At 40.9% G+C, this 25623-nt stretch overlaps 1 protein-coding gene across 2 annotated transcripts in view; it reads right to left on the bottom strand.

Annotated features, from left to right (window-relative positions):
- The window catches only part of gli2a (GLI family zinc finger 2a), an 87302-nt gene that overhangs the window by 26224 nt on the left and 35455 nt on the right, over positions 1-25623 (bottom strand). The window contains exons 1-4 of one of the 2 annotated variants that reach the window (XM_040149378.1): positions 23052-23145; positions 14114-14219; positions 3973-4178; positions 993-1199 (exon numbers count right to left, since the gene is read on the bottom strand). In XM_040149378.1, the coding sequence (XP_040005312.1) occupies positions 993-1199; positions 3973-4178; positions 14114-14172 (472 nt within the window). In that variant the 5' untranslated portion in view covers positions 14173-14219; positions 23052-23145. Of the gene's footprint in view, positions 1-992; positions 1200-3972; positions 4179-14113; positions 14220-23051; positions 23146-25623 lie in introns of those variants that run through there. The other variant, XM_040149377.1, reaches the window with a different exon arrangement.

Raw genomic sequence — 25623 nt, 5'->3', positions numbered from 1 at the left:
ACCCTCAACAAGCTGTGGCCCCCATGCTACATTTAAGTCCAAAAAGCTCCACTTGCTTTGATGTGGGGAACTCTTCCAAGAAAAAGCCTCAAGAAGAATAAGAGGATGGTATCAACATGCCTGGTGCTCAGAACAAAGGGCAAGATAGCTGTTAAGTTTGGCTGTTACTCTTCTACCAGGGATGAAAGACATGAATGTGCTTTAGTATTGCTGAGATGGTAGTTTGATAATATTTTTGACATTAAAATATCCGACTGACATATCATGTTGGTAACTAATAAGTTTTTACAAGTTCTGTTTTGGATCTGGTTTGATGTTTATAAAATAATTGGCTTCGCTAATCTCCAAGGCAAACAAATCTCTTAAATCTTTTGTCTCTCCTTTCTCTTTTTTATTTGCAAAGAGTGATGTGCAAATAATTCAGGTACAGCAGGCCTCTCACTTTTAATGGGCAATGACTTTGCTTTTGCCAGTTGAAATGAAAAACATTAGTAGTGGCAAATTATATCAGCTGCAAGTATTTCCCATTAATGCCATTAACTTGCTAAAAGAGCAAAATAAAACTAGACATATGTGTAGGCTAGCCAAAATTCAGCAAGCCAGTACTTCTCCAAAGACTGTTTATTAGAAAAAGAAGTACCACTCACAAACACCACTCTACTGTGACTTGGCTGTGTGTTTTTGCAGTTCAAGTTGTTTCAGAAGTTGCAATCTCCGGGTGAAACCCAAATATGCTGTGTTCAACTGGGAGTAAAATGGTGAAAGCTAAAATGGATTCCATTAGGGATGTAAACAGATTTGAAAGGATTTGCAAAAGATAACCCAATTGGATACTGGATTCAGATTCGATAAAATGTCCCCTAAAGTCTAATAATCTCATGTTCTAGTGACACATATAACTGCACATGTGCTGATACATTAAATTCTAAATTCATAAATGGTTCATGTACAGTAAAACATGTATAGGCAATGGCAAGAATGCTACTCCTCACCATCCATGGGGTTGATGTAATCGGGGAGATGAGCTGCAGCTGCTGCTGCTGCTGCAGCCGCTGCTGCACCACTCTGCATCAGCAAGTCACCGTAGGGGCTTCGCTGACTGGCACTGGCCATCAGATGGTAGTACTCTGTGGGGTTGGCCCCCGGTGGAGGAGGGGGGAGACTAAACAGGGCACGGTCCTTCAAGTGTTCATGGGTCACTGAAGCAGAAAAAAGGAGATGAGGGAGAACAGGTTAACTTTTTCTTCTTGAAATAGACATCAAAGCAATAAAGCCTCAGTGTCTTCTTGTCCAATAAAACAATATTTCAGAATTAACCAATCAGGAGACAAGTTCTATCAAAATTTTCATAATAACCACGTGAAGTGATGTGAAACACATTTTGACAAGTCAGAGGGGCAGAGCAAAATACATTTTGATTTTATTTTCCTGTAGTGAAGAAATATATTCAGAGACATCATTTGACATATTCCTTGACAGAATGACAAAAACAAAGACAAGAACAGAAGGGCTGTGAGTAGGACTTAACAAAGGAGATGAGTGCCCTGCTTTTACAGATTTGAAGATTTGTGCTTGCGTGCATGCCCCGGGGCATGAGGCTCTTGATAAAAGATGTCTGATGTCTTTGAGGCTTGCTGGGTTATGGGAAAATATCTCTGGGGAGTAAAAGAAGCAGAGGGAGAGAAGGAGCAGGGCAGAGGGGGGCTACAGAGGGAAGAAATACCACATTCCTGCACTTCTCTGGTCTTGTGTATACGTTAAGTTTGACAGGCTGAAGTCATACACAAAGTGCAGGTGCACAAGGATGCACACACACACACACACACACACACACACACACACACACACACACACACACACACACACACACACACACACACACACACACACACACACACACACACACATAAACTCATAATGCTGAGGAAGCCTTAAATGCTGCATGTGCAAAGGTAATATTGATGTAAAATGTGTTAACACCTGCACCCAGTAAAGCCACATTTAAAAGTGTCAGAAACTATAAGGGTGACAGATGGATTGGTTTTCCTCTTTCCTTCTTCTTACTGTGCCTGTGTCCCCCTTTCTGCCATTTCCTGCTCTTTCCCCCGACTTCCCCCAGCGGGTATGGGTGTGTGGAGGGGACAGGGGTTTGGACCGATAGTGGCTTAATATGCATGTTGGTGGAAATGGAGGTGGGGGTTGGTACCAGTGGGTGGGGGCCAAGTGGGATATTGAGAAAGCAAAACCACAGCCTCCCCCACCCTCTGCGCACACAGACTCATACACATAAGTGCACATAAAAACCAAAAATCTGGATCCATCAGAACCTATTAGGCAATGGCTGTGGTAACGGTGCACAGGCAGTGTGTTTGTGCAGCAGCAGCGATCCGGGCATATTCCTTTGGTTTCTCCATGGCTGCCAGATCATGTTTCCCCACCGCAGAGTAGCATTTTGTATGTGAGTGTTTGTGCATGTGTGACCTCACTTACATACACATATAGGGATAAGAGGAAGCAGCTACACTCCCAGTGGTCCCAGTAAAACCTGACAACAAGTAACACTGGTGAAGGGATGTTTTCCAAACACAACTCCTTTTATAAATTAATTTGCTCGTTCACTCATTCTCTACTCCCTACATGTATCCTACTAATCAATGTAGAAAATCTCTGTTTTTCCCTCTGTCTGTCCTTTCGATTTTCTCGACAACTTCTCATCCAGTCGACTTCAAACTTCACATGGTGTATTGTTGAGGGCCCAAGTTAGTGCAGGGTCAACTGTGAAGGTTTTTGGATGAGCGGTTTTCGAGAAACATAAAAAGAGAAACACTATACAACATTCGGTTAGGGCTGGGAAGACTCATTCATGCAGCCCATCGATTAGACAATGGCATGTTGCAAAGATGGCTGTGCCCGGTCAAAGCATGGAGTCCTTGGAAAACAAGCTACAGCTCCAAAACCTGGCACAGGATCATCTAAAGTGTGGGACAATTTTAGACAGAGACCCGAACTCTGTAATTTGGAAATGGATAATCACAGTACAACAACTGCTACGCACTGTCACCTGAAGCGAAAGCATAACGGAGCACTTTGTTTAAGATGCAGTGGCATCAAGACAGCACAATCGTTGCTAGTAGTCAGATATAGTGTGTAATACACAGGTATTACAACATGTTCCGTCCATTTACAACAATATTTTTTCATCCTAGTTTGGGCTCCAGAGATGCTGCAGAAATACGGCAGGTAAAGTTGCGCACAACTACCCGCCAGATGTTGCAGTTCTAATTAAATTAAATTAGTATGTTATTATGGCAGAAATCAAGGTAATAGTATAGTATACCAAAGCAGTTAGGGTTTCACAAACAACCCTGAACACATGCCTGTCACCCAGGTATCTGTGTTAAAGGTTTACACATGCTCCACTGAGCTCTGTGCTTCCACAGACTTTATTTCTGTTCTGCAGAGCTGCAGAGTGCCCCCCATTTGGTGCCATATTTCCACTGCCACTTTATCAGTGACATCTTTTCCGCATTGCTTTTCTTTAAAGGCCGGGAGGTACTACTTGCCAGCAGCGTGTGCTTGGTGATTTATTGGTTCCTGGTGCATGCCTGGTATCAGAGTGAGAAGCAAAGAAGGGCAAAGAAGGGCAATCAAAGAAATTCTAGAGTTTGTTACTTTGTTACAGTTGGAGTCAGAAATGGTAGCAATAATGAATGTCTGAATTACTATAATGTGAGTTTACCTCACTACCTTTTTTCTTGTTTGCATCTTGGTCCAGGATATGATTGTTTCTGGATAGTTTCCCCACTCTCTAAGTTAAAAATTGCCTCAATAATACGGTCCACTACTGATTTATTTGAGATTCCCTACATTTATTTCTCTTTTTCTATTGCTGAAGTTTTTCTTTGGCTTTGGTATTAGCAGCTTCAAATTAATGGATATTAAACCTACGCTGGTGTGTGGGGTTAATCTCACCTTCAGCAGGGCTCAGTCCCCGGGCAGCTGAGATCATGGAGAGGGTGGGGCTACCATGTACCGAGCGTAGGTAGTGCTCCATGTGGGGGCTGACGTACGGATGTGGTGGGCTGAACGGTGACTCACCCGTCCCAGCTGCCGCATGGGGTGATAAACGGATCAGGGAAATATCTGAGATGACTGGACTGCCCGTCAGTCCTGGAGGTCTGTGGACAGGGAGTAGAAATTAGACAAATTTAAATAAATGATACAAGGAAGAAGGTAGAAATCTAAGGGATGCAGAGAGATGAACAAACAAGGGGGGGAGGATCATAGATAAACAGAAAGAGAAAAAACAGATAGTGGGAGATTTTGCCGGTGGATGTGGTGGTGGGGATTGGGAGGACAATTTGATTACTTGTATTACTTGTATTGTTATTATCATGAGTGATCTTCGTTGGTATGTTCTTAGACGAGCCTTAATTTCTGTTATTCCACAAAAGTGTGCATTCCCATTCCATTTACATCCTTTCCCCTCCCCAGTCCCATAGCTAATACATAATAAGCTGCTTTTGTTAACCTTATTCTATTAACCCCTTGAGCTACAGACAAGTTGAGACCAAGGGCTTTCAACTTGCAAGACTATGAGAAAGCGTACTCTCTATATGTTTGGGTGGGCAAAACTACAGGGTCTCTCACATCAGGTATTACATGATATATAATAAGAGAGTGCAACATGATGCTTAAAACTTTAAGTGGGTGCCTATGGCTACTGAAAGCAAGAAAAAAAGTCTTGCCTGAAGTTCTCTGACAGCCTACTGGTCACTCATGGCTATACAATAAATTTGTCATCTCTGGGAAGTAATTACCAGCACTGCTTGCAGAAACACAGACAAGTGGTTGTTGTAATTCTTGATAGGCGTGAGGGACTGAACTCCAGATAAAAACGTTTGCTGGATGCTGGCAGTAGCACAACCCTTTGAAGGGGCACTACTATTTATGTCGACCTGGTGCGCTTTAGCTCTGATAAGTGGCCTGTTGTTCCCTTAGTGTGTTGTAAGAACACCTGGCATAAATTCAGCCGTCAGAAAGGCACTTACTCAGGTGAAATGATGGCTAATTGATAAAAGAGTGATGACAAAGTGTGGTTATAATACCGTTTCAACAGTAACTGATAAATTGTCAATCTAGACTGTTGCAGGGATTCAAATTTACATGGACTTTTAGGTGAAACTGTGCTCTGGTTGAACAGACAGGTAGGTTACAGAGCTGTACCTGGCTTTCAAGTTAACTTGACTCAAGGGAAAAAAAAAAAACGTTCAGATGATGGCATCTTTAGAATTAAGTAATTATCCAAAACTTTATTAAGAGATAAGATGGAAGTATTTGATGTTGATTGAAGTATTAGCTAACAGGCAACAACTGATGAACATGGACCGAATAAGCAATTGTCCTAATAATCCTGGATTACTGGATGTGGCAGCGAGTTATCAATACATGTGCCAAGGACACATGACAGGCATTTTAATCTCTGTGACCACATGGAAGCATAGTAGCCATAAATCATCAAATGGGTCCTCCCATCAGCAGAAATGACCAGACTAATGACTCACTATACTACTGTCAGTGGGGTAGAGGACTGTCTCACACAAGTAGCCTGAATAACAAATGATTAAAATGTTAGTTAGAAATAATGATGATGTTAAATAGTTTTGGACTCTTTGGTCATTTTGTTCCCATATTTATCCTCACTTTACATGTTGAAATCTGTCAAAGATTACACACTAGGTGCTTTATGTCAGCAAACTCAGCAACATAATCTATTAATTTTCTTCTGTCTCTGTTTGCTTCACTTCAATCTATTTGAAAATTGGAAGCTATTCTTAGTATAATATAAATATGACCTCAGTGACAATTGCATACGATAATATATTGTAATAAAAATATCAGAATAGCTGTCTTTATGAGTTCCTGGGAGAAAATGCTGTTGAAGCTGCCACTCGATTGCAGCTGTGAACAAATGAGTTTTTAAATGTCTGGTTTTGATTCTTGGCAGCATCAACTGCATGCTGGGTACACAGTGTGTGTCCATGTGTGTGTCCGTGTGTGTGTGTGTGTGTGTGTGTGTGTGCGTGCGTGTGTGTGTTTGTGTGTGTGTGTGTATGAGAAAAAGGCTGTAAGGAATGGAATCAACATGATACATGATACATTTAGTTACATCCAAAGTTTGTGTCTGTCTGAGTGCAAACCAGCATTAATACTGAAAAAAGACATATTAGGGTCAGTAAACAGCATAGATTGTCATCATTCAGAAGAAGCTTAAATTTAGAAATGATGATACTGTTTCAGTATACATCTGAAAAAAATCAGTCCAGGGTGTCATTCACTTGACTCTGAGGAAATGAGTGTGAGTGGATTGACAGGTTGTAGTTAGCATGCCTAGCGAGCATGCTTGGCAGGACCTCTGCACCCCATCCTCTCTTCAGAGTTTCGTTGCTCAGTCTCTCTTTCACTGTCTCAGTGTGGATACCAACCTGCACCCGAACCAGCCCTGCCCAGCTCAGGCTGAGCCAACCAACCCAGAGCCTCGACCCTCGCTCCATTTCCAGTAAGTGCCTGCAGACTGCTGGCCTTGTCTGAGGGCCAATTTTCTGCCGTCAGGCCCACTCTTCCCCTACAAACAACCATAAAGAACCCTCTGTTCTGGGCAGGAGCGGAAAAGTGAGAAGAAACAGACGCTCCATACACAAAAACACGCTTCTCTTGGTCCGCCTCTAAGCAGCATACAGAGAGCTTGGCAGTGCCTCCTCAGATTAGTGCTTGGGTGCCTCACTGAAGGACTACCTGGGTAGACTGGCACTGGTGCTAGCTCTCTTATCAGACTGGGTGACTCAAAGCTGAACAAAGTAATTGCAGACTAGGATTCCCAGCATTTAGGTAAATCATGAAACTATAATGCAATATAATCTAATATGTTTCATAATTGAACAGAATATTAGAAACACCTGCATAGTGTAATGGAGGAATCTGTTTAGCATGTTTCATCATTACCTCTATCTTGGATTAATGCTGATTTAATGATGGATACCAGATATCATTAAAGTTTCATAAAATATTGAATGGTTCTAATATTTTGTATAGTCATAAAAATGCTGCCTTTTTAGAGGATAAGGCTGGCATCATTGTATAATTGTATAAATAATATATATATAATTGTCAATGAATACCACCAAAAGTCCCAGATGTGTTAGTCCACCCTTCAGTACTTACTGTGTCACCTCAGTTCATTGGTGCCTACTGAACCCCTAAATCGACTGGTCACTAACATATAGTTTCAGTTTTTAACTAGAATTACCATCTTGCAGTCTTATGCCTTTGCCAACCCGTCGAGTTGCAGGATATATGGTCACAATATCACCTTCTGTTCCTGAGTTTTGGCATTGAACAATGGCCAGAAAACGTGTTTTTGCAGGACAGTATGATTTCAGAGTGAACTTGACCTTAAAAAGCCATCATTACATCATTTTATCCTATTATACATTTGTGTTTGGTTTTATCATAATTAGTGTATGAATTCTTGAGTTATGGCCAAAAATGTGTTTTATGAGGTAACAGAGACCTTGACCTTTGACGGCCAAGTTCTAATCAGTTCATCCTTTTGTGCCAGATGTAATGAAATTCCCTCCAGGCGTTCCTGAGATATCGCGTTCACAAAAACGGGATGGATGTGAGGTCACAGTGACCTTGACCTTTGACCTCCAAAATCTAATCAGTTCATCTTTGAGTCCAAGTGAACGTTTGTGCCAAATTTTCAAGAAATTCCCTCAAGGTGTTTTCAATATATTGCGTACACAAGAATGGGACGGATGGACGGACGGACAACCCAAAAACATAACGCCTCCAGCCACGGCTGTTGCTGCCGTGGAGGCATAAAAAGGCTAGGTAAAGCTGGGCACTGTAGTTTTTTGCCTCAAACAGGAGGCAACAGGGCATTTATTGAGTACTATTTTCAGCTGCAGAGTATTTTTAGCGGCAGGACGGTGTACGCGGGATTGACTTTAAATATGCTACAGTGTGTATGTTCATAATAATTAAGGAACATGTAAGCCAGTGTAATGATGTGATTCATCAATGTCTTTTGGACAACAATGGAGCACAGTAGGATCCGGCTTTGGCTATAGGCAATACTTGTTAGTATTGTATATTCTAATAATATTCACTGACAATAATAAAAAATATAGAATATCACCAACCGCGTCTTTTAAAGCAAAACACAAATAGCTTGCGTATTGGTCTTATGATTTTTTGCAATAAGATGAACTTCGTCAGTGTGCTTCACAGATGTTCACTGAAAGAAAAATATAATCAGAACTTCAAGAGTGAACTTGCTTTGAAAATAAATAAATTTAATTTTCATTATAAACAGCATGTCCCTGCTCCATGCTCCACCTACCAAAACCATTTTGCAATATTCTACTTTAAACCTATATCCATCAACAATAGTTGTTTGTTCCTGGCCGATAACAAAACCAGCATGTCGACAGACTGCTCAAGCTGCAGTCTATCACTCAAACAAGCAAGAGTGTATATGAGGCCTTGATAATAAGGTGGAATTTACTGCTGTTGCCTGTCAGGAAAGGGCAAATAATAGCTCCGTCTGGCAGTTAGCATTATTGAAGCCTTGTCGATCCACCCTTTTTTTGACAGGATGTTACTTGAAGTCTGTGTGTCTTCCAGAGGTTCAGTCACAGAGGTTGAATGGGAAGCTCTTGAAGGGCCTCAGAGCCCTGGGACAACCCTGTCTCTTAATCAGCAACTGCCATTTCAAGAAACTTCCCTCATACCTGAACACTATGGGTGGCTGCCTGGTTGGAAACAGACTAAGAAATGGGGAAAAAAGTGCAAGGAGTTTTTGTCCTGGTGAGGATAACATTTGACGGGAAATAGGGACAGATAGAGGGATAAGAAGCCAATGTGAGTCAGTGGATGACATGCTTTCAACGAGGTAATTGCTATTTGTCTCTGTGTTCTGTACTGTGTGATTATATACTCTCTGTTGTTCCATTGTTAAAGCTCTGCTGTGAGAAAAAGTGATTTTGACATGGTACAGCTTGTTGAGCATATGAGTAACCCAATGAGTAAGTGCATACCAGAGTGCACGTACATTAGACTGCTGGCAGGGGCGGTTTGCAGAATGATTAGCAGTGAGTTAAAGAAAAATCTGATATAAAAATTCAGTCCTTCCAAGTCTCTTTTAACATTTTAGCCAGTGCAGTACCAATTCGACATCAAACACAACCAAATAGTTAAAATAATGGAGTAGACAAAAATAGTTTTTTGGGAAGTGTCCAAGCATTTCTTTAATCTCATAATAGTTTCAGTTTTGCTTTGGAGGTTTTGTAATTTCAGCTTTCGAACAAAAATTTGCAAATATAATCATATCATCATCATAAGATGGCTTATAGAGAATAACGGGGTCCGCAAGCTTCAAATAAAGTGTATGTGAGTATATGAAACACCCTTTACCCTCACCCTTCGGATCAGTGGAATTTGGGGGCTGCGCCCGACAGACAATCCATCGAGAACCCAACCTTGTTGCAGTGAAAGGCCAAGTGTGCAGGGGTAAGAAGTGAAAAGAGAGTCTTCTTTGAGAGGAAACGCTCTGAAAGTGTGTATTGTTATCTCCCTTTGTCTGATTGCTGCATCTTGCCCAATATGACAGTTGGCTTTTAACTCTAGGCCTTTGAGTATGGCTACTCATAACAGCCATAAATACTTTTGCCTTTAGACATCTGAGTCGGGTGACACTTCATATGAACTAGGTAATTTCAAGAGTACCCCCCGACCTTAAATTTAAGAGAAAAGATATTTTTGCATAGATACAAATATAAATTAAAATGTCTGTATAATAATTTTCATTTTTATTTATTATATTGTCAAATAACAAAGTTTAAGTAGGTCATTTTGCAAATGATGACTTTGAAAATTATCCATTTTGACTTCCACAAGATGCTGCCCAAGTAACCTGTTTTCAAGGTAAGATAATATAGCCACACTCCTACTTCAAGTTCAATTTTTATTTGTCTGCCTGCCTCCCTGCCCTCCTAGCTGACCAAGAAGTTAGTATTTGCCTCTCTGGCATTTTCCCTACTGGCTCAGGGTGGGATGAATTATGATGTGACACACTCCCTTCTGTACTTCTGGGCAGCCAAAGCGATCAAGATAAATCACCATGTTACCCCACAGGGGACAAGCTAAGATCCTGCCTTAGTTGTTTTTGGGGCCCTGATCAGGATGCTGAGGATTTAGACACAACTTGATACTGTACTCCCTGAGAAGCAAGGACTGTGTACAAGGGAGGGGCCCAGTAGAACTATGTCAGACGATGGGATAATATACTTAAATGAGATGGGATTATACAGAGGGTAATTATCCATTATTCAGCTCCACTGCTGTCACATACCATTTGGTCTTTTTTGAGTGCAAGGAAATTATGGTGAGACCATGCGATAAACCGTGAAAATTTCAGGCTATTGACTTGCAACTTCACAGTCGTTAGATTAATAGGTCCCTTTTCTTTTCAGCAGCACATTCCTGGCTGTACTTCGGCAGAGCATCCAAATTCGAACATTAGCCATGACGATGAGCTGGGGCTGGAGCCAAGAAGCAACAGTGTAAAATAGCAACACGTCTGTCAAAACCACTGACAATCAATTGTCGGATTCGACCCCCCACCCTCCCCCTCAGTCTCCACACCCTCCCCCTTTCCATGTTAACAAAACCAAAACAATGAAAGGAAAAAACTACATCAATCCAAATGGCTGATCTGTAAACTGTATTTAATCAACACATTCCGTGCTTTGGGGTTGCGGGCCTTGAATAGGCTGACTGCCTGGTGAGCACACCACATCTGTTTGTGTACAGGGGCGGTGTAGGCCACAGCTCTGCCACACAAAAACCTTGGGCATATTTCAACTTTTCAGTGCTGCAATTTGCCCCCCGACTGCTTCCCAAAAAGCATAAATACGGGCTGTGGAATGAGCGGGGGATCTGTTTTTCTCATCCGTTGCGTTGTCGTTGAGGTTCTGGGAACGGAAGGCTGGATTTTGGATGCTAATTACCCGGTCAAACATGTTGGCACGGTGGCTGGCTTTCCTGGCTTGTGGGTTCGCACAGAAGATGCCTGACTACACAGTGTGCAGCAAAAGCGCTTAAGAGCTGTCTCTACGTCTAAGTTCTTGCCGTCATCCCACGATAGGCTCTTCCTAATATGTTCCAGAGCTAGGTCGGATATGGCGTGTTTCTTCTCTCTGGTATGCTAAGTTCGTGAAAAGCTGGGAGACCACAGCCGGAAAGTTGCTAACTTTAAATCCTGGATCAAGAATTTAGAAATCTGCTGAATTATGCATATGCAAAAATGCTCTGTCCCCTGCCACTGCAACCTTGGGTAATGCCGGACACTAGTGTCTGACAACCTGTGTGTCACAGCTTTTGAACAGAGCAAGATGTAAGGTTCTCAGTATGCCTTAAACTATGTACTTGTTGGATTGTCTAACAGTGTCTGAAACACTTTTGGCTTGAGATATGGTGAGACAACATGTTTTATAAAGGACTTTGTTTCACGCGTACTGAATCCTTAACCATTCTAATTTTCCCAGAGATATTCTGCTTCTTTACGGCCTCAATACTCAAAAAGAAGCACTTTTTGGATTGTTTAACAGCTTCTGGAATCACTTTCTAACAGCACCCACTTTACACAGCAACTGGCCATGTGGCAAAGGTGAAAAAGCAAGTCAGGATTTGCACTTGTCTGTCCAGTTCTCATTTTTAATTGTTTACGCGACTACTTCGGTCATTTCTCATGTACAACTGAGTGCGACATCATTACTGTCTTTGAATAAGTATGTGTTGTATTCCTATTCATACAGTTTATGCACTGAGGCTACAAAAGTCTGCAGAAGACACAGAACACTTGGAGAGAGCTTAGGGTCCGATTTGGCCAAGTGGCCATTTCTAACAGATACGAACATGCCCTTCAGATATTGTCTGATGACACATCACACAACCTAGCTTGTTTGAAGCAAAGTGAGACCAATGCAATGAGATAAACCACTAATGCAAAGTAAAAATCCAAGTTTTTTAGTTCAATTAAAAGGCCAATAGTCGTGAGAAACTGAAAAGACAGTCAGAAAATGACATGCTACAAAGGTTGCAATTAGTCTCAAAACTACGTATGAAGAAACGTAAACTGGCCTATTGACTCATTGAATACATCAGATTGTTTCCTTACTTTGTAAGCCAGGGAGCACAGCAGGAAACAAAGTGAGTACTGCAGGATCTGCATTATGACAGCGGTGACAGAATGACCACCAGCCCTCATTATGTTACATACAAACAGTAATGAGGGAGCATCCGTCATTACTGTTTTTATGTAAGTGTTTGTATTGTGTTAACATTTGGATTTAACACAATCTTTCAGACAAAAAGTGAAACCCTGACATACAGAAACTAGCCACAGATGAATTGCTTCCACCAAGTGTCCTGCGCTAACACCCTGCAGTAATTAGGTGAATTTGGTGCGGGCTGTGGAAAGCACAGCAAGATCAAGGTCTTGATGAATTAGTGGGAGCAATCTGTCAGAGTCACATCACATTAATCAAAACAAACTGGGTGCACAGCTACAACCCCCCCTCACTTTGCAGGTGATGAATAGCTCTGCCTACCCTGTGTATCACCTGATCTAGCTGAATTTAAATGTAACTCCACAGTTCTCACAAAACCTCTATTGATCTTACTCCTGGGTTCCCTTCCTGGATTTGAATATTTTAGATAAGCACAGGAAGGCCTGGCAATGTTAAGAGGGCCAGACTTTTATGGTAATGCCACATTAATAAAGTTAGTAAATAAATTGTTGTTTGTTTTTAGGTCAAGTTAGGATAGAAGTTGCAAGACGAAGCACTACTCACACTTTTTTATGCTAACCAACATTAAGCAGTTATTGCTTTTAAAATGTAATGTTTTTCAGAAGTGAAATATATAAATGTGTGACACATAAGGGTTTCACTATTACTCGTCTGTATTCTTCTTCCAACATTGTCTTTCACTAGGCTTTCCCTCAGCAGAGCTGTTCTATGAGAGACAATGTGTCTTGGCAGAGTTCTCTAAGTCCCAAACTATGAAATGTTACAAGAGGAGATAGGACAGGAAATGTTAAAAGTCTGTTGTACTGGTGCTAATGTGGCTTGTCTCTCTTCATTTCTGTCTCACTCTTGCTCTGTGTATCTTGTCTGGCTTTGATGTATTTGAACTAGGCTCTTTCACTGAAGCTTAGACATAGGAACTGTTTTTCCAGCACTGGTGCTGACAAATAAGGAGTAGTGAGAAAAAACACAATGAAAGGTGACAAACTAATCTTCAAATAGTTCTGTTTCCATTGTGTTTCGGATACTGTTTGCCCATGTAAAAGTATTGCTAAATTTTTAAGTGTAAATTTGACACAAGGATTCATGTATTGTTTTCAGTGTACAAAGTAGTTTCTCAACAAAGGAGAGGCTCATCCCTACTCCTGAGTATGGGCCATGATAAGAGGATCTATTCTTTTTTGGGGGTGCATTTTATGCCATTATTAAAAAGTGATAATAGAGAGATGACATTTTTTCTCTTCTTTTTCTTGACTTTTTTCTTGTTAGTCCCTTATGAAGGGCACACTAATGAAAAATAATATGTTGAAAAATTCTCATTTTGGTTCCCCTTAAGCTGCTTTAAGGTTGGACAAATCACATCATTCCACACTCTCTAACATTGTCATTTATACACAGTATTTTTATATTCAGTATCACCTTTTCTCAGCTCTTGATCGAAGATATATGATGCAGCATTCCATCTTATTATTCAGGAATGTTCTATTTGTCTTATGCATATTTTTTATACACATTTCCCCATATAATTGGTATCTCTAGAAACTTTGGGAAATTCACTAGAATTTAAAATTAGGTTCTGTGAATTTGAACAATGTTTGGTTACACAGCAAGATTTGATGATGACCACCCCACTGTTGGGCCACTGTCTGTAATGTTCACCATGAATAATTTATTTCAGAATTAATTTATTAATTATATTTTATTATTAATTTATTTCAGAATTTAAATGTAATGATACTTACCCATGCATAGCATGAAGTGGGTGTGGCTCATAATGGTACCGCCCCTCGTGGTGTCTCATGTCAATTGGGATGGGTGCGTGAAACGTAGGGAAGAGGTGGTGGGAACCTGTGAGCGCAAAGAAGAGAGAAAAGGTCACAAACTAAAAACAATGAAATACAGTGAAACAAATGCAGGTAATGATAATGATGAAACATTTCTTAAAGCTGTCTGGAAGAGGATTGAAACAATGTAGTACAAGACAGACAAATAGTAAACTGAAATACAGTTCCTGACTAGCGCCCATAACACAGCATGAGATGCAACTGTACCATTTTACAGTTCTTGTAATCCACCAGTAATTGAAACCTTCCACACTGTCTGTGGCTTTTGCCCCCAAAACATTAAGTTCATTAATGGCTAGCTCTATCCAATAAGACCAAAGCAGGTTTTACACAACAATGAACGTGTTTTTATGTGTCAGACAAAGAATGCACGAATCCACCATTTCCTGCCATAAATGGTCTGGTGGCTCGAGGGAAGTCTCATTAGAACAACACAGCATATCTTCATTAATTACTGTCATCACAATGAGTGAGTAGGAGACATTATTATGTTGACTGAAGGAGGAGGGGAGGTCTAATCATAGTCAAAAGGCCTACTAATTCTCTCCAGTTTCATATGTTAGGGTTTCACATATTTAATGCAGGATATCCACCAAAAACAGCAACCGAGAATGACTTTGTGGAGGGACAGAGACATAAGGAGGGACATAAAGCGATTCAGTTCTCCCGGGTTGATCCCTGGTTGCTATTAGGATTCTTTGGCTGTCCATGGTCCAGGAAACCTGGGATGACCTGCGAGCAGAGACCACGAAGGTTAGAGGTCAAAGCTCAGTGAGAGCAGATCATAATCTCTATTTGATAGGGCAACTGAGAGTGGGTGAAAAGGGGAAACGGGTGCGTCTTTTCACACCAGTGTGATGCCAGTATGCCATCAGCAAACATATTGAGGCTGTGTAAGTCCAAAGGACATGCTGCCAGAATTAACAGAGAGCATATTAAGTACATTCGGCATAACCTACCTTCCCATAGCACTAATTCAGTCAGGACAACAATAGAGTCATATCATACTGACCTCTCTCAGTTTATTTTTTGACAGAAATACTAGTTTCATTCACTAATTTTGAATTAAATTCCACTTTGCAGTGTTTTTTCATTTACTGTTAAACTACTGTCATTGAATCAAATCATCATTGCTGATGTTTCACATAAAAAAAAAAAACAACAACAACAAAAAAATGCAGAAGGGGAAGTGACTCTAAATAATGAGTGGATAAAAACCATAATTCTGTTAAAAAAAGATTTGTGTGGTGAGTAGAATGTACAATATACTGAATTTATCAAGATAACTGGTAAGCATAGAGGAAGCTTTAAATTTATATAACTGGAAAACAGAGGAAATGCAATACAAACACCTCTCTAATATAAGATTGTTCTAAAGAAATGCTTGTTCTAAAGTATTTTTTCATCTGCATGAAAATTCCCTTTTGGAAAGTGTTATATGTTTCAGTACAAAGCTTTTGCATTACAGTCCAGTGTTTGCCATTGTAATCTCAGCAATTAATAATAATATGGTGTTTTCTGTGAGTATCCTGTTTGTGATGCACCTTAGGGGTCCAAATTTGGTCTCGCCAGCACTGTGAAAACAAGGTGTAACAGGACTCTGTGCCTTTAGGCTATGAAAGAATGCTGGATGTTGTTTTTAGGTGATGCCAGTTACAAAGACAGACATTACTGCTACTTAACCCTGATTGAGGCTTTTGTTATTGTGATAGAGGCAATCATCATAACGTTGTACCATCTTGTTCTTAGTTAATTCTGATGGGATTACACATGGCTGGAAGAGGAACGTTCCCCCGAAGGCAGCTCTAAACTGTGAACCATTTGACTTGTGAGGAATGTGTTTAAGAAGAAGCACTACAAGCCATTGATTGTTTTTCCTTTGAAAACTCAGTCTGGATGGGCCTGGCATTACTGTTGCACTGCCATAATGACATGTGCTGAAATGACACAGATAGAGTTGTTTAAGATAAAAATTTTATAAAGATGGTTAGCTTCGATTGTTCATGTCAAAATAGTCAAATTTTCCTTTGCTGTTTCTTTTAATGTCTGCATTTGTTTCACATTAAAGAAAATAAGAAAGTGGCTCTCTAGAAAACGAAAGAACACACTAACCATATAAAACACCCAATTTTTAAAGTTCTGCTTAGAAGATGATTAGTATTGCCAAAGGGTCTGTCTTCAGAACATGCTGGGATCATTTCTGCAGGAATTTGTGCTTCAGAAATTATAGACACGGCAGATTTTCACAACAATGAAATTAATGAATACCCTGAAATTCTTTACAAATAAGTTGGTGTCTCCAGGTAAAGTAAGTCTTAAGGTCAAAACATTCCAATGCAAACACACACACACACAGACAAAATAAAGGAAATTGTCTGTTAAGCCAATGTGAGGTGTAAAAATCCGCCTGGTGCCCCACACTCCTTATCTTCTCTTGTCTTTGAGCTCAGATGGCCAAGGGCTTTGTGTTTCTATCAAGATCTATGCTGCTGGATCTCAGCCAGTGACCCTCCATCGCTTTTGTATGTGAGACAGCCGGCCAATTCCGAGTCAACTTGTGTTTTACAAAAGCCAAAAGAGGCACCCAGTAAATGAGTGAGAGGGAATGAGAGCTGGGAAAAGGAGTTTGAGCTTTGTTTCACAAGTGGAGCCAGAAGTTCAGGCTTTGTCTGAGAGGTGCCCTCTGCTGCCTGGCACATCTCCAGTGGTGAGCAGAGGACAAGGAGGCTAGACTATGACAAAGACAGGTTGTACTGGAAGTCAGGCCAGAACAGTAGCGTGTTATATTGTATTGGAGAGTTTATCATTAAACTGCCAAACTACAAGACCCTATTCTTTTTTCTTTAATTCATTTTTTTGTGCTAGGTGCTCATTATTTTGCATTGTACTTGTGTTGTATTTTCTTGCATTTCCTTTTGATAAAGTTTTAATTTACACAAGTAGTGCTCTAAAGTTTTCTTCAACCTTTTATTAGCTGTGGCCTCTTCTATTAACTCATACCTCTACCTGAGAGATACCTGACTAATATCAAATATTTAGAGTGGCAGATGCAAAATCCTCCATGAACTGTTATCACATAAAACTGTTGATGGAACGTGGCACTATATTTAAATAAAAGTCAGACATTTTGAAGGCCCTGATTTTTGTGTAAATATCCATTAAGGAATAGAGTTCAGTAAAAGTTGAGACAAACAAACTAAAACAAAGAGCAACAAGCAGAAGTCCCCAAGAGGCTGATTCCCAGGTTGGGTTGCTGGATGTGAGGGTGATAAGGGTTGGGCAGGCCCTTCCATCACCCAGAAAGCTGCATTGTTTCCTAGGCTGGAGGGACAGATACTGACAGGTACATGGCTGGGACGATTCACACACCTCAGTTTTCTGATTTACTGTCTGTGTGTCCCCTTTCGGTGTTGGCATGAAGGATTACTCCACCCTGGGCCTCATATATCAAAAACAGTGTGGAGGGCTCAAACCTACATTTGCACAACTTGTCTCAAATTTTACTACAAGAAAATGTGATATTGAGGTAGAGATAAAATGGTGACTGTGATAACTTTCCAAGAGTTGTAAAATCCTGTCTTATAGTACTATGAACGTTTTGGCAGTGATTTGGGGTCTGGTAAGCGTTCAAAATCACATATCTATTACTCAAAATAGAGGTCCTGAAATGTATTTCATCATCTCACCAGTACCTGAAACAACATGCCCTCACCAATAGAGCCCTTTGCATATTTTTAGCATACTGCTATTTCCAGGTACTACTGATACAAATTTACACAGAAAATGTTTGATATCATTTCAGATTTCTCACTTTCAGGTCGGTCACAGTTAACTGTTTAGCTTTGTGTATATACCTACAATGTATACAGTGTACTAAAGTTAGGATGACTAGACACAGAATTTGTCATATTCTGACAGGTAATGATGTTGACTATTACTAAGCGTTCACTGGATCTTTATCTTCTTACACAATACTATGTTTTACTGCAAGGATCTAATTTTGCAAACCATGGTAAGGGCTCAAAATTCAGTTAAGTGCACCATGCACAGTGAACTGAGGGGCTTTGTGTTGGTGTAATCTTATATCATGAATCAATCCACCCCACAGGAGCCTTTGACTGATGGTCATTTTCAGGCACCATATCTGCTCTGATCTTTCATAACGTGTTTGTTTTACGACTGAATGTATCTTTGCCCCCTAGCCCCACATAATGAGGCTCCAGACGTGCCAAACATCCTGCCAAACAGCAGGGACAGCCCCACATCTTCTTCTCCTTTTTAGTTTGCATCTTAAAGCCCTGGTTTGATCTCTGACTAAAGACAATGCCAGGTGTTCAATGTTAACAAAGGCCCCTTCATGACTCAGAGAAAGAAGAAGGAAAAGCACTCTCTCATTATGTCCAAATGAAGCCCAGGATCAGGACCACGCTGAAGTGGAGAATGAAGTAGGCTCATGTCTTCGAGGAAGTACTCAATGATAATAATAATGCCCTGAGAGGCCAGGCCAGGCCAGGAATAATTTTTAGAAAAAAAAAAAAGCCTTTGTCGCGCTATGAGAGAAAAGGGCAGTGAGAGAGAGTGGGGGGAAAGCACAGAAAGAAAGAGAGAAGTGAAGAGCAGAAGAGTAGGAGAGGTGGGGGTGCTCGATTCAGACAGGAAATTCCAGCAGAAAAAGTTGGCCTGGGTCCTAACTACACAACGCCGTGCCAATGGCTATACACAAATGCTCATGTGCATGCATACACTCAAACACACTCACAATTACACACACACACAGACACTGATTTGTTCTGCAGTTCACTCTCAGTAAGCAACCATCAAGAGTGACTGAGACAAACACAAACATGTTACTTTGAGATTGAACAGAAATGCCTTCCTTAAATACACACGCACGCACGCACGCACGCACGCACGCATGCACGCACGCACGCACGCACACAACTGAATTTGCTCTCAAGATGCTTGCAAAGTCACACTACAGCAAGTGTCATGCCAAAGGTTAATAAAAAGTGTATGTTTAGCTTAATCTGGGAATCCTGCACTACACACACAACATGAAATCTGCAGGTTTAGTTTGCAAGATGTCGCTTCCTCTAGGGCAGTACATGGGCGAGTGATGGCGACAGAGGGATTAGAGGCTTACAGGAGAGCACGAAAGCCACTGCCATCTATGAAAGGAAGTCTTAACAGAGTGGCTCTTTACTTTTAACAGCCCTGAGGGAGAGTAAAATGATACCTTTTTTATTGATAGGGGGATTTTGGGCAGAAGGCAAGTGGATTAGGCCAATAGTCTCCATAATGACATGAGATTGTTTGAGCGGAAATTCATTAGTCCCTGTGAACTGGTGCAAAGTCTGCATATGATGTACACATGAAACAATCGCTTCCTGGGCAAACCAACACAGTTGTTTTCCAGAGGTTTGGGGTTTACAGTCACATCTGTAAAGAGCGCATTGTAATTGAAACCTGTAACTTATTTATAGTGCATCAGGGAATCGGATGCTCATATTTCATATGTAACATATCAAAATTTCCTTGAGTCAGTAGTTGTAGCTAGGACTGGGCTGGGTATTGACCCTATATGGGTTTACAATGCAGAATGAAATGTGTCCATAGCACAGAGTTTCAAAAACTGTTAGGTGGCAAAAATTAACATTTGATGCATGCTGAGATTTGTACTCTTTTTAGCTTAAGACACTTCCTGATTTCAACAAACATTTTAGCTATTGTGACTGTTTTATCGAGACAGAGTTCTTTCCCGGCTTCCTGGGTTTAGATAAAATGTAACATTTGAGAAGTTGTACTTTAATTCTTTTATCAAATGGGAAACATGTTTGCATTCATCAAAGTCAGGTATAAAAAAAAAAAAAAGTCAAAAAAAGTTGTTTTGCATTGCATCAAAACTCTGTATTAGTGCTAGTATTAAAGCAGCACTAATCAGTTTTTGGCAGCAGCTCCATGACAACCTAAACAGCAAACACACATTTGACATTTCATCGCCTTAACATGTTAGCAAAGAATCAACACTAACATTAATTTGGAGTTGTGTTTCTGGCAACCTAACAAAATGAAGTCCATTATTCGCTGTCCTTTTAGCTCTCCACCAACTCCTGAGAAAAATATCTGGGTCTTTGGCTTGCTACTTGCTCCGCTACATTCAGGTAATTTTTTTCAGAAAAATTGAACAGTTGCTTGCTGCTAGAAACAAGGTTGATGAGAGTGGAGAAAGTGAACCAAAACAGTGAAGTTATGGGCCATTAAACCAAAACAAAAAGCTGAAAGCCAAAATGCTTTTAAAACCTGAGGGGAACTGTAGAGTTAGGTCATTCTTTGTTAAAAGTCACACCTTTCACATTACACCTAGTCATTTGAATAACTTAATATAAAAATATTGATTAGTGCAGCTTTACAAATGTTCAAATAATACCTAGGCCTTTTTGAAGGGAGGTCTGCATTTATTAATGTGTTTTTAATGATCAAGTGTGAGATTAAAATCTGAGTGCGGATTACTAACAGGGCCTCGGGCCTGTGTTTATATCTCGTCGTCATAACGCCCTCATCCCTCCTACCCCAATCCCCTCAGATGTGTTGTATCATCTCCCAGGGCTGTTGTGTAGCCACCCGGGCCTCTGCTGCCTCCGTTCCTGTCACGGCGTGTTTACAGAACCTGCTCAGACCCAGCTGGCTTCTCTCCTCTGCAATTAGTCTCTGTCAAATCTGTACGCCTGCCTCAGACAATCACTCCTTAGTCTCAGCGTCAACCCCAGCGAACCCACCAGTATGATTCATCACCTGGGCTACAAGGTGCTGCATTGCTTCTCCTAATTGTTCTAAAGACTGAGTGCTAGTAGACCTTATCTCACCTGGGTTGCCATTAGCCAGTGATTGTAAAGTCCATTCAGTACCAAGGGAAACAGGAAGGCAGACACTTGAGTTTCAAAAAATCTCAATGATGTTACTTTTGGACTATTGCATTTTTGGAATTGTAGTTCTTTTCAAAAAGCTCTCCAGCAAAATGTTATCTCAGCCCACCGAGACCAAAACCTGACTAAAAACACACAAAAAAGTTGAAAGTGAATGTGCTGGACACCAGTGAAATAATCCCTGGTGTCCAGCAGCAGCACGTAGGGATCATTGCCTAATGACTGCCATGCATCACGCGGTCTGAATGTTGGGTGTTTAGCGGGGGAGTATGGGTATAGGTGTAGCCTTTGTGATGTTAGCGAACAGGTAGCTTGGCTTAGCAAGCCTCTCCCTCTGGCAGGCAGTGGGCCTCTCTGTGAGGACTGATGAGGTGTCACGATAATCAGCTTCCTATGCAGACTTCTGATTTATTGTCTGGTCCCTTTAAGACACAGGTATAAGCTTGATCAAGTAATTAATGCACTGGGTTTGTTACTGTTGCAGCAATGGAAAGCATAAATTGGTGGCCAATTTAGGAGGATGTGATGACAAATGAGATCAAACCTTGGTTGAAGTTGGGGGGTTTTCATCAGGCTGTAAATGCGCTGAACACTGAGAGGAGTCATACTTGACATATTGAGTTTTCATTATTATGTGTTTTCTGTTGTTACTTAACAGCTCATAAAAAATGTAGTTTAGGTGTGACTTCATCAATCTGTTCTCTCAACTCAAAACAGCATTTGCTTGCCAGTTTCTGGCTAGTGCAAATGCACCAATAAAGTCAAATTACTTCAAATGGCGGGAAGTCAGAGCTTTCCTCTGTCTTCTGTGAGCCCTTTAACCTCTCAGACACAGCTGATGGAGAAGCTGCCAGTTCACACAAAGAGCGTCCTCAACACCCTATGACGGCATCCTCAGCGCAAGCTCAGCACTCCCCCTCCTTGACTCATAAACAGGGCTTTTTTCTTTAAAGGAAATAAGGGAAAGGCAGAGGAAATACCCAAAACAGCACAGTGTGTGGGAGAGGGAGGCAGCATACATCAATCTAAAGCTGTCTCAAGTGGGGGTCACCCTGAGGTGAGGCACCCCCCCCCCAGGGAGACTGCTCTCCAGACCAGAGCAGGAGGCTGGCGAGTATCTCCTGGATGGACCTCGCCTGGTCTCTGTCAAATGGCCACGCTGAATCTGTTAGATGTGTCTCTGGTCTTACAGAATAATACACATTTTCCCTTTTTGAACAGTGAAAACACAAATGTTATATAAGGCACAGATGAAGGTAAATTCTGAGGGACCTTTAAAAAGATTCATTTTTCTAAATTATTTATGTTCCTAAAAATGTTTAAATCCAGGTTTTTTATAAACTAATGATATCTGTTAGTTTCAGGGTGACACTAATAGCAGCGAAGTTTATAACAGCCCTACAACCATGTGGCCCATTTCAGACTTTACTGTAGGTCACAGCTAACATCCTTCTACTTTCTCTTTCTCATGTGTATTTGCATTACAAAGCTGACTAATTCTTAGTATTTTGAAATTCTGGTGACAGGTGAGAAGAAACTGTCTAAAACATGTGAATCTATGAGTGAGTGCATTTTATTAAATTTTTCTCAAACTGGTTTCTCTTTATATGTACACTGCATCATCTAGGATGAGGCTTACTTACCCTTTTTTATTCTTAGCAACAGTTGAATCAAAGACCGACTCTCACTGAATGACTTTAAACATCTTGCTATTGCATGTTTTTTTTTTTAGCTCGGTTGAGAGTTGATAATTTTAAGGCAGAGATAGATTTGGAAGGAATCAAGACCAACTCGGCTGACTGTTAGTGGTGTTCATAACACAGGGCAGAGCATCTTAAGTGCTGTCAGCTGCACTCTCAGGTCATCTATCCCGATAAGATAAAACATTAAGACTATGCTGTTTATATACACACCAGAGACGCATTCACACAGCAGCAGGGTCTTATAAACCCCCTTCTTGTCTGGCCTCTTTCTTCGGGGCAGAATTCAGCATGGAGACCATCTCACTCTGGGAATTTGTTTTAAAGCACTAACAAGAAACAGCTGTGAGGCAGGTCAGAGGGCCTCCGACCAACTGGATTGGCTCTCAGGTAATTTTTTCCCCCTCAGTTCGAGAATGCTGCCCTGATCTTTCTCTTTGTAAAAGTGACCCTCTGTCATTATTCCTCCCCTGGTCCTGTAAATTTTGCCCAGTCTGTCCATGTTCTCACTTCCTCAAACCCCTGCATTTATATGGACCTTTGCAGACCTGCAGACCTACTGTTCTCCATCTGTCCACCAGATGCCTTCAGGGTTCCCCACCTGTTTCAATCACCTGGCTCCGTCTTGCACCTACCCTGCATTAACCCCTGTTTTCTTGCCTTTCCCAGTCACCTGACTCCCCAGACGCACCTGCTCTGCCATTTACCTTTCCCTAATCAACCCACAGTGTATATACCAGCTTTTTTCCTCAGTCAGTCGTCAAGTTCCTCATGTTCACTGTGAACTTACGTCTAGTCATCCTACCAGTTTTCTGCTGCGATTCCTTTTACTGGTGTTTTTGTTTCTGTTGGTTGAACCTGTCTGCTGGCTTGTAAGCCTTTGTTTCACTTCACCTTCAAATTAAGTCACTTGGTTTGGGTCTTCGCTCCTGTTGCCTGCATCGGTCCCTTTGACACCATCATTTTAGGTCCATGTTTTACAAGGATAAAGATGCTGGTGATAGTGGTTGTTATTTGATATTTTGTGAGGACCTGTAATCCCTTTCCCGAATTAATTTCTTTACTAAGAAAAATGTCTCTAACATGTCCACTGCTGCTTTTGCTGAGTTATTAAAGAGAGAAAATAAAGCTCTCTGAGCAGTCAGTTAGAAAAATCTTTTGCTCATCAGCTTAGCGTGATTGCTAACCAAACAGGTCACACAGATGAAAAGATGTATTTGTACCATCAACTCCTGTCTCATACTCATCTGCAAACCACTGCTCTTCTGTTAAACAGTTTTTACTCCAACAGGAGGTTAAATAAAATAAATGACGCAATAGAGCTAATAGGGTATGAAAGCTTTGGACTATCTGACTTGCTTTCCCCATGAAAGTCATTATTGTCAAGATGGCTTGCACCAAGCCTTAAGTTTCTCAGAACCAATGCACTTATTCATGACCTGATAAAAAATATCAAATACTCTTATTGTAGCCATGATGACAAAGGTATGTTCTTCAGCATGGTTACAATACTAATCACGAAGAGTATACTGGCGTTGGTGTACCGGACCTTCGTGGTCATGGTTACCATAATAAACACGCGGTTACACTTATTGAGAGGTCAGATTTTGATTAGGTTTAGGCACAAAAAAGCTTGATTAGGTTTAGTTTTAAAATAAGAATTTTATTAAGCTCAGAGGACCTTTGTCGTAATGGTTACAGCTTGCAGTTAAGGCTGTCAAACAGTCATGGTTAAAAGAAACTACGACTATCGGTTTCAAATGGGGAAAAGGAAAAACTTCACTTTATAGCATTTTAATCGGCCAAAGCCTTGTGTTGCTATAGTTTCAAACTCTGCGCGGCCATTTTGATAAAGATTTGCATGGAGACATTTTCCATTCAGCACCCATTTCCCCCTTTAGTTCTTTGACGTTTTTTGGAGCTGAGGAACCTGTATTGAAGAAGGCTTGAATGAGGGTGGAGGTTTGGTGCCTTTACTGGAGTGAGGGACAGTTACATAAACATGAACAGGCAGTGCTACTGGTTATTGATAGATTTAAACGGCATCAGTTTTCCTTCCTGTCTCTTGTCATTCAGGTTGGAAAACAATAAGTAAGACTCCCTGTTTTCAGGCTCGAATGTGAGAAGAAGTAAAGAGAGTCGGCTGACGCAGAGATAAGCCATGAGGAAAGGAAATAGGAAGAAGAGGAGGGCACAGAGTCAGCAATGACATGAATTATTAGTGCTACAACCTCTTGGATCTGCCAGGTCACAGAACGTGTGCTTTTAATGCTGCTCTGCCTTGAGGTGTGAAAAAATTCCCACAAGACCCCGAGGCAGAGAAGGTTCTTTTTACTTCAACATTATGATCTCAGTTAGATCCTGACACATAAGAAGAATGCTTTTTCTTAAAACTTACAGTTCTTTTTTCACGTTCTCTCCCTTACAGGATGACTTATGGGGAGGTCATTTCATTGAGTCTTTTTTTACAGGTGCAAACACGTACATTTTGTAGATGATATGTTTACTCGGCCTTAATGCAACTATGAGTAAAATGAACAAGGGGCTCTATAAGTAACACATATCACTTTCAGCAGTTCATATGAAGGAGGGGGATTTGTGACACTGCCAGAGAAAAGGAGCTTGCTCTGTTTTAGTCTACATGTCTGTCTTCATTACATTATATGCAGGCTAATGGAAAGGCCAATTAGCAGAATGGTGGAAAGCTTACGGTGAAGAAGAAATGGCATACACAGAAAACTGTCAGCCAAGGGGTAAATGACACCTGAGTTTGTGTACAAATTAA

The sequence above is a fragment of the Xiphias gladius genome, chromosome 16 (assembly GCF_016859285.1).
Source record: "Xiphias gladius isolate SHS-SW01 ecotype Sanya breed wild chromosome 16, ASM1685928v1, whole genome shotgun sequence".
NCBI classification, from domain to species: domain Eukaryota; kingdom Metazoa; phylum Chordata; class Actinopteri; order Istiophoriformes; family Xiphiidae; genus Xiphias; species Xiphias gladius.
The sequence above is the reverse complement of the archived record's forward strand: the minus strand, read 5'-3'. Positions and strand labels throughout refer to the sequence as shown.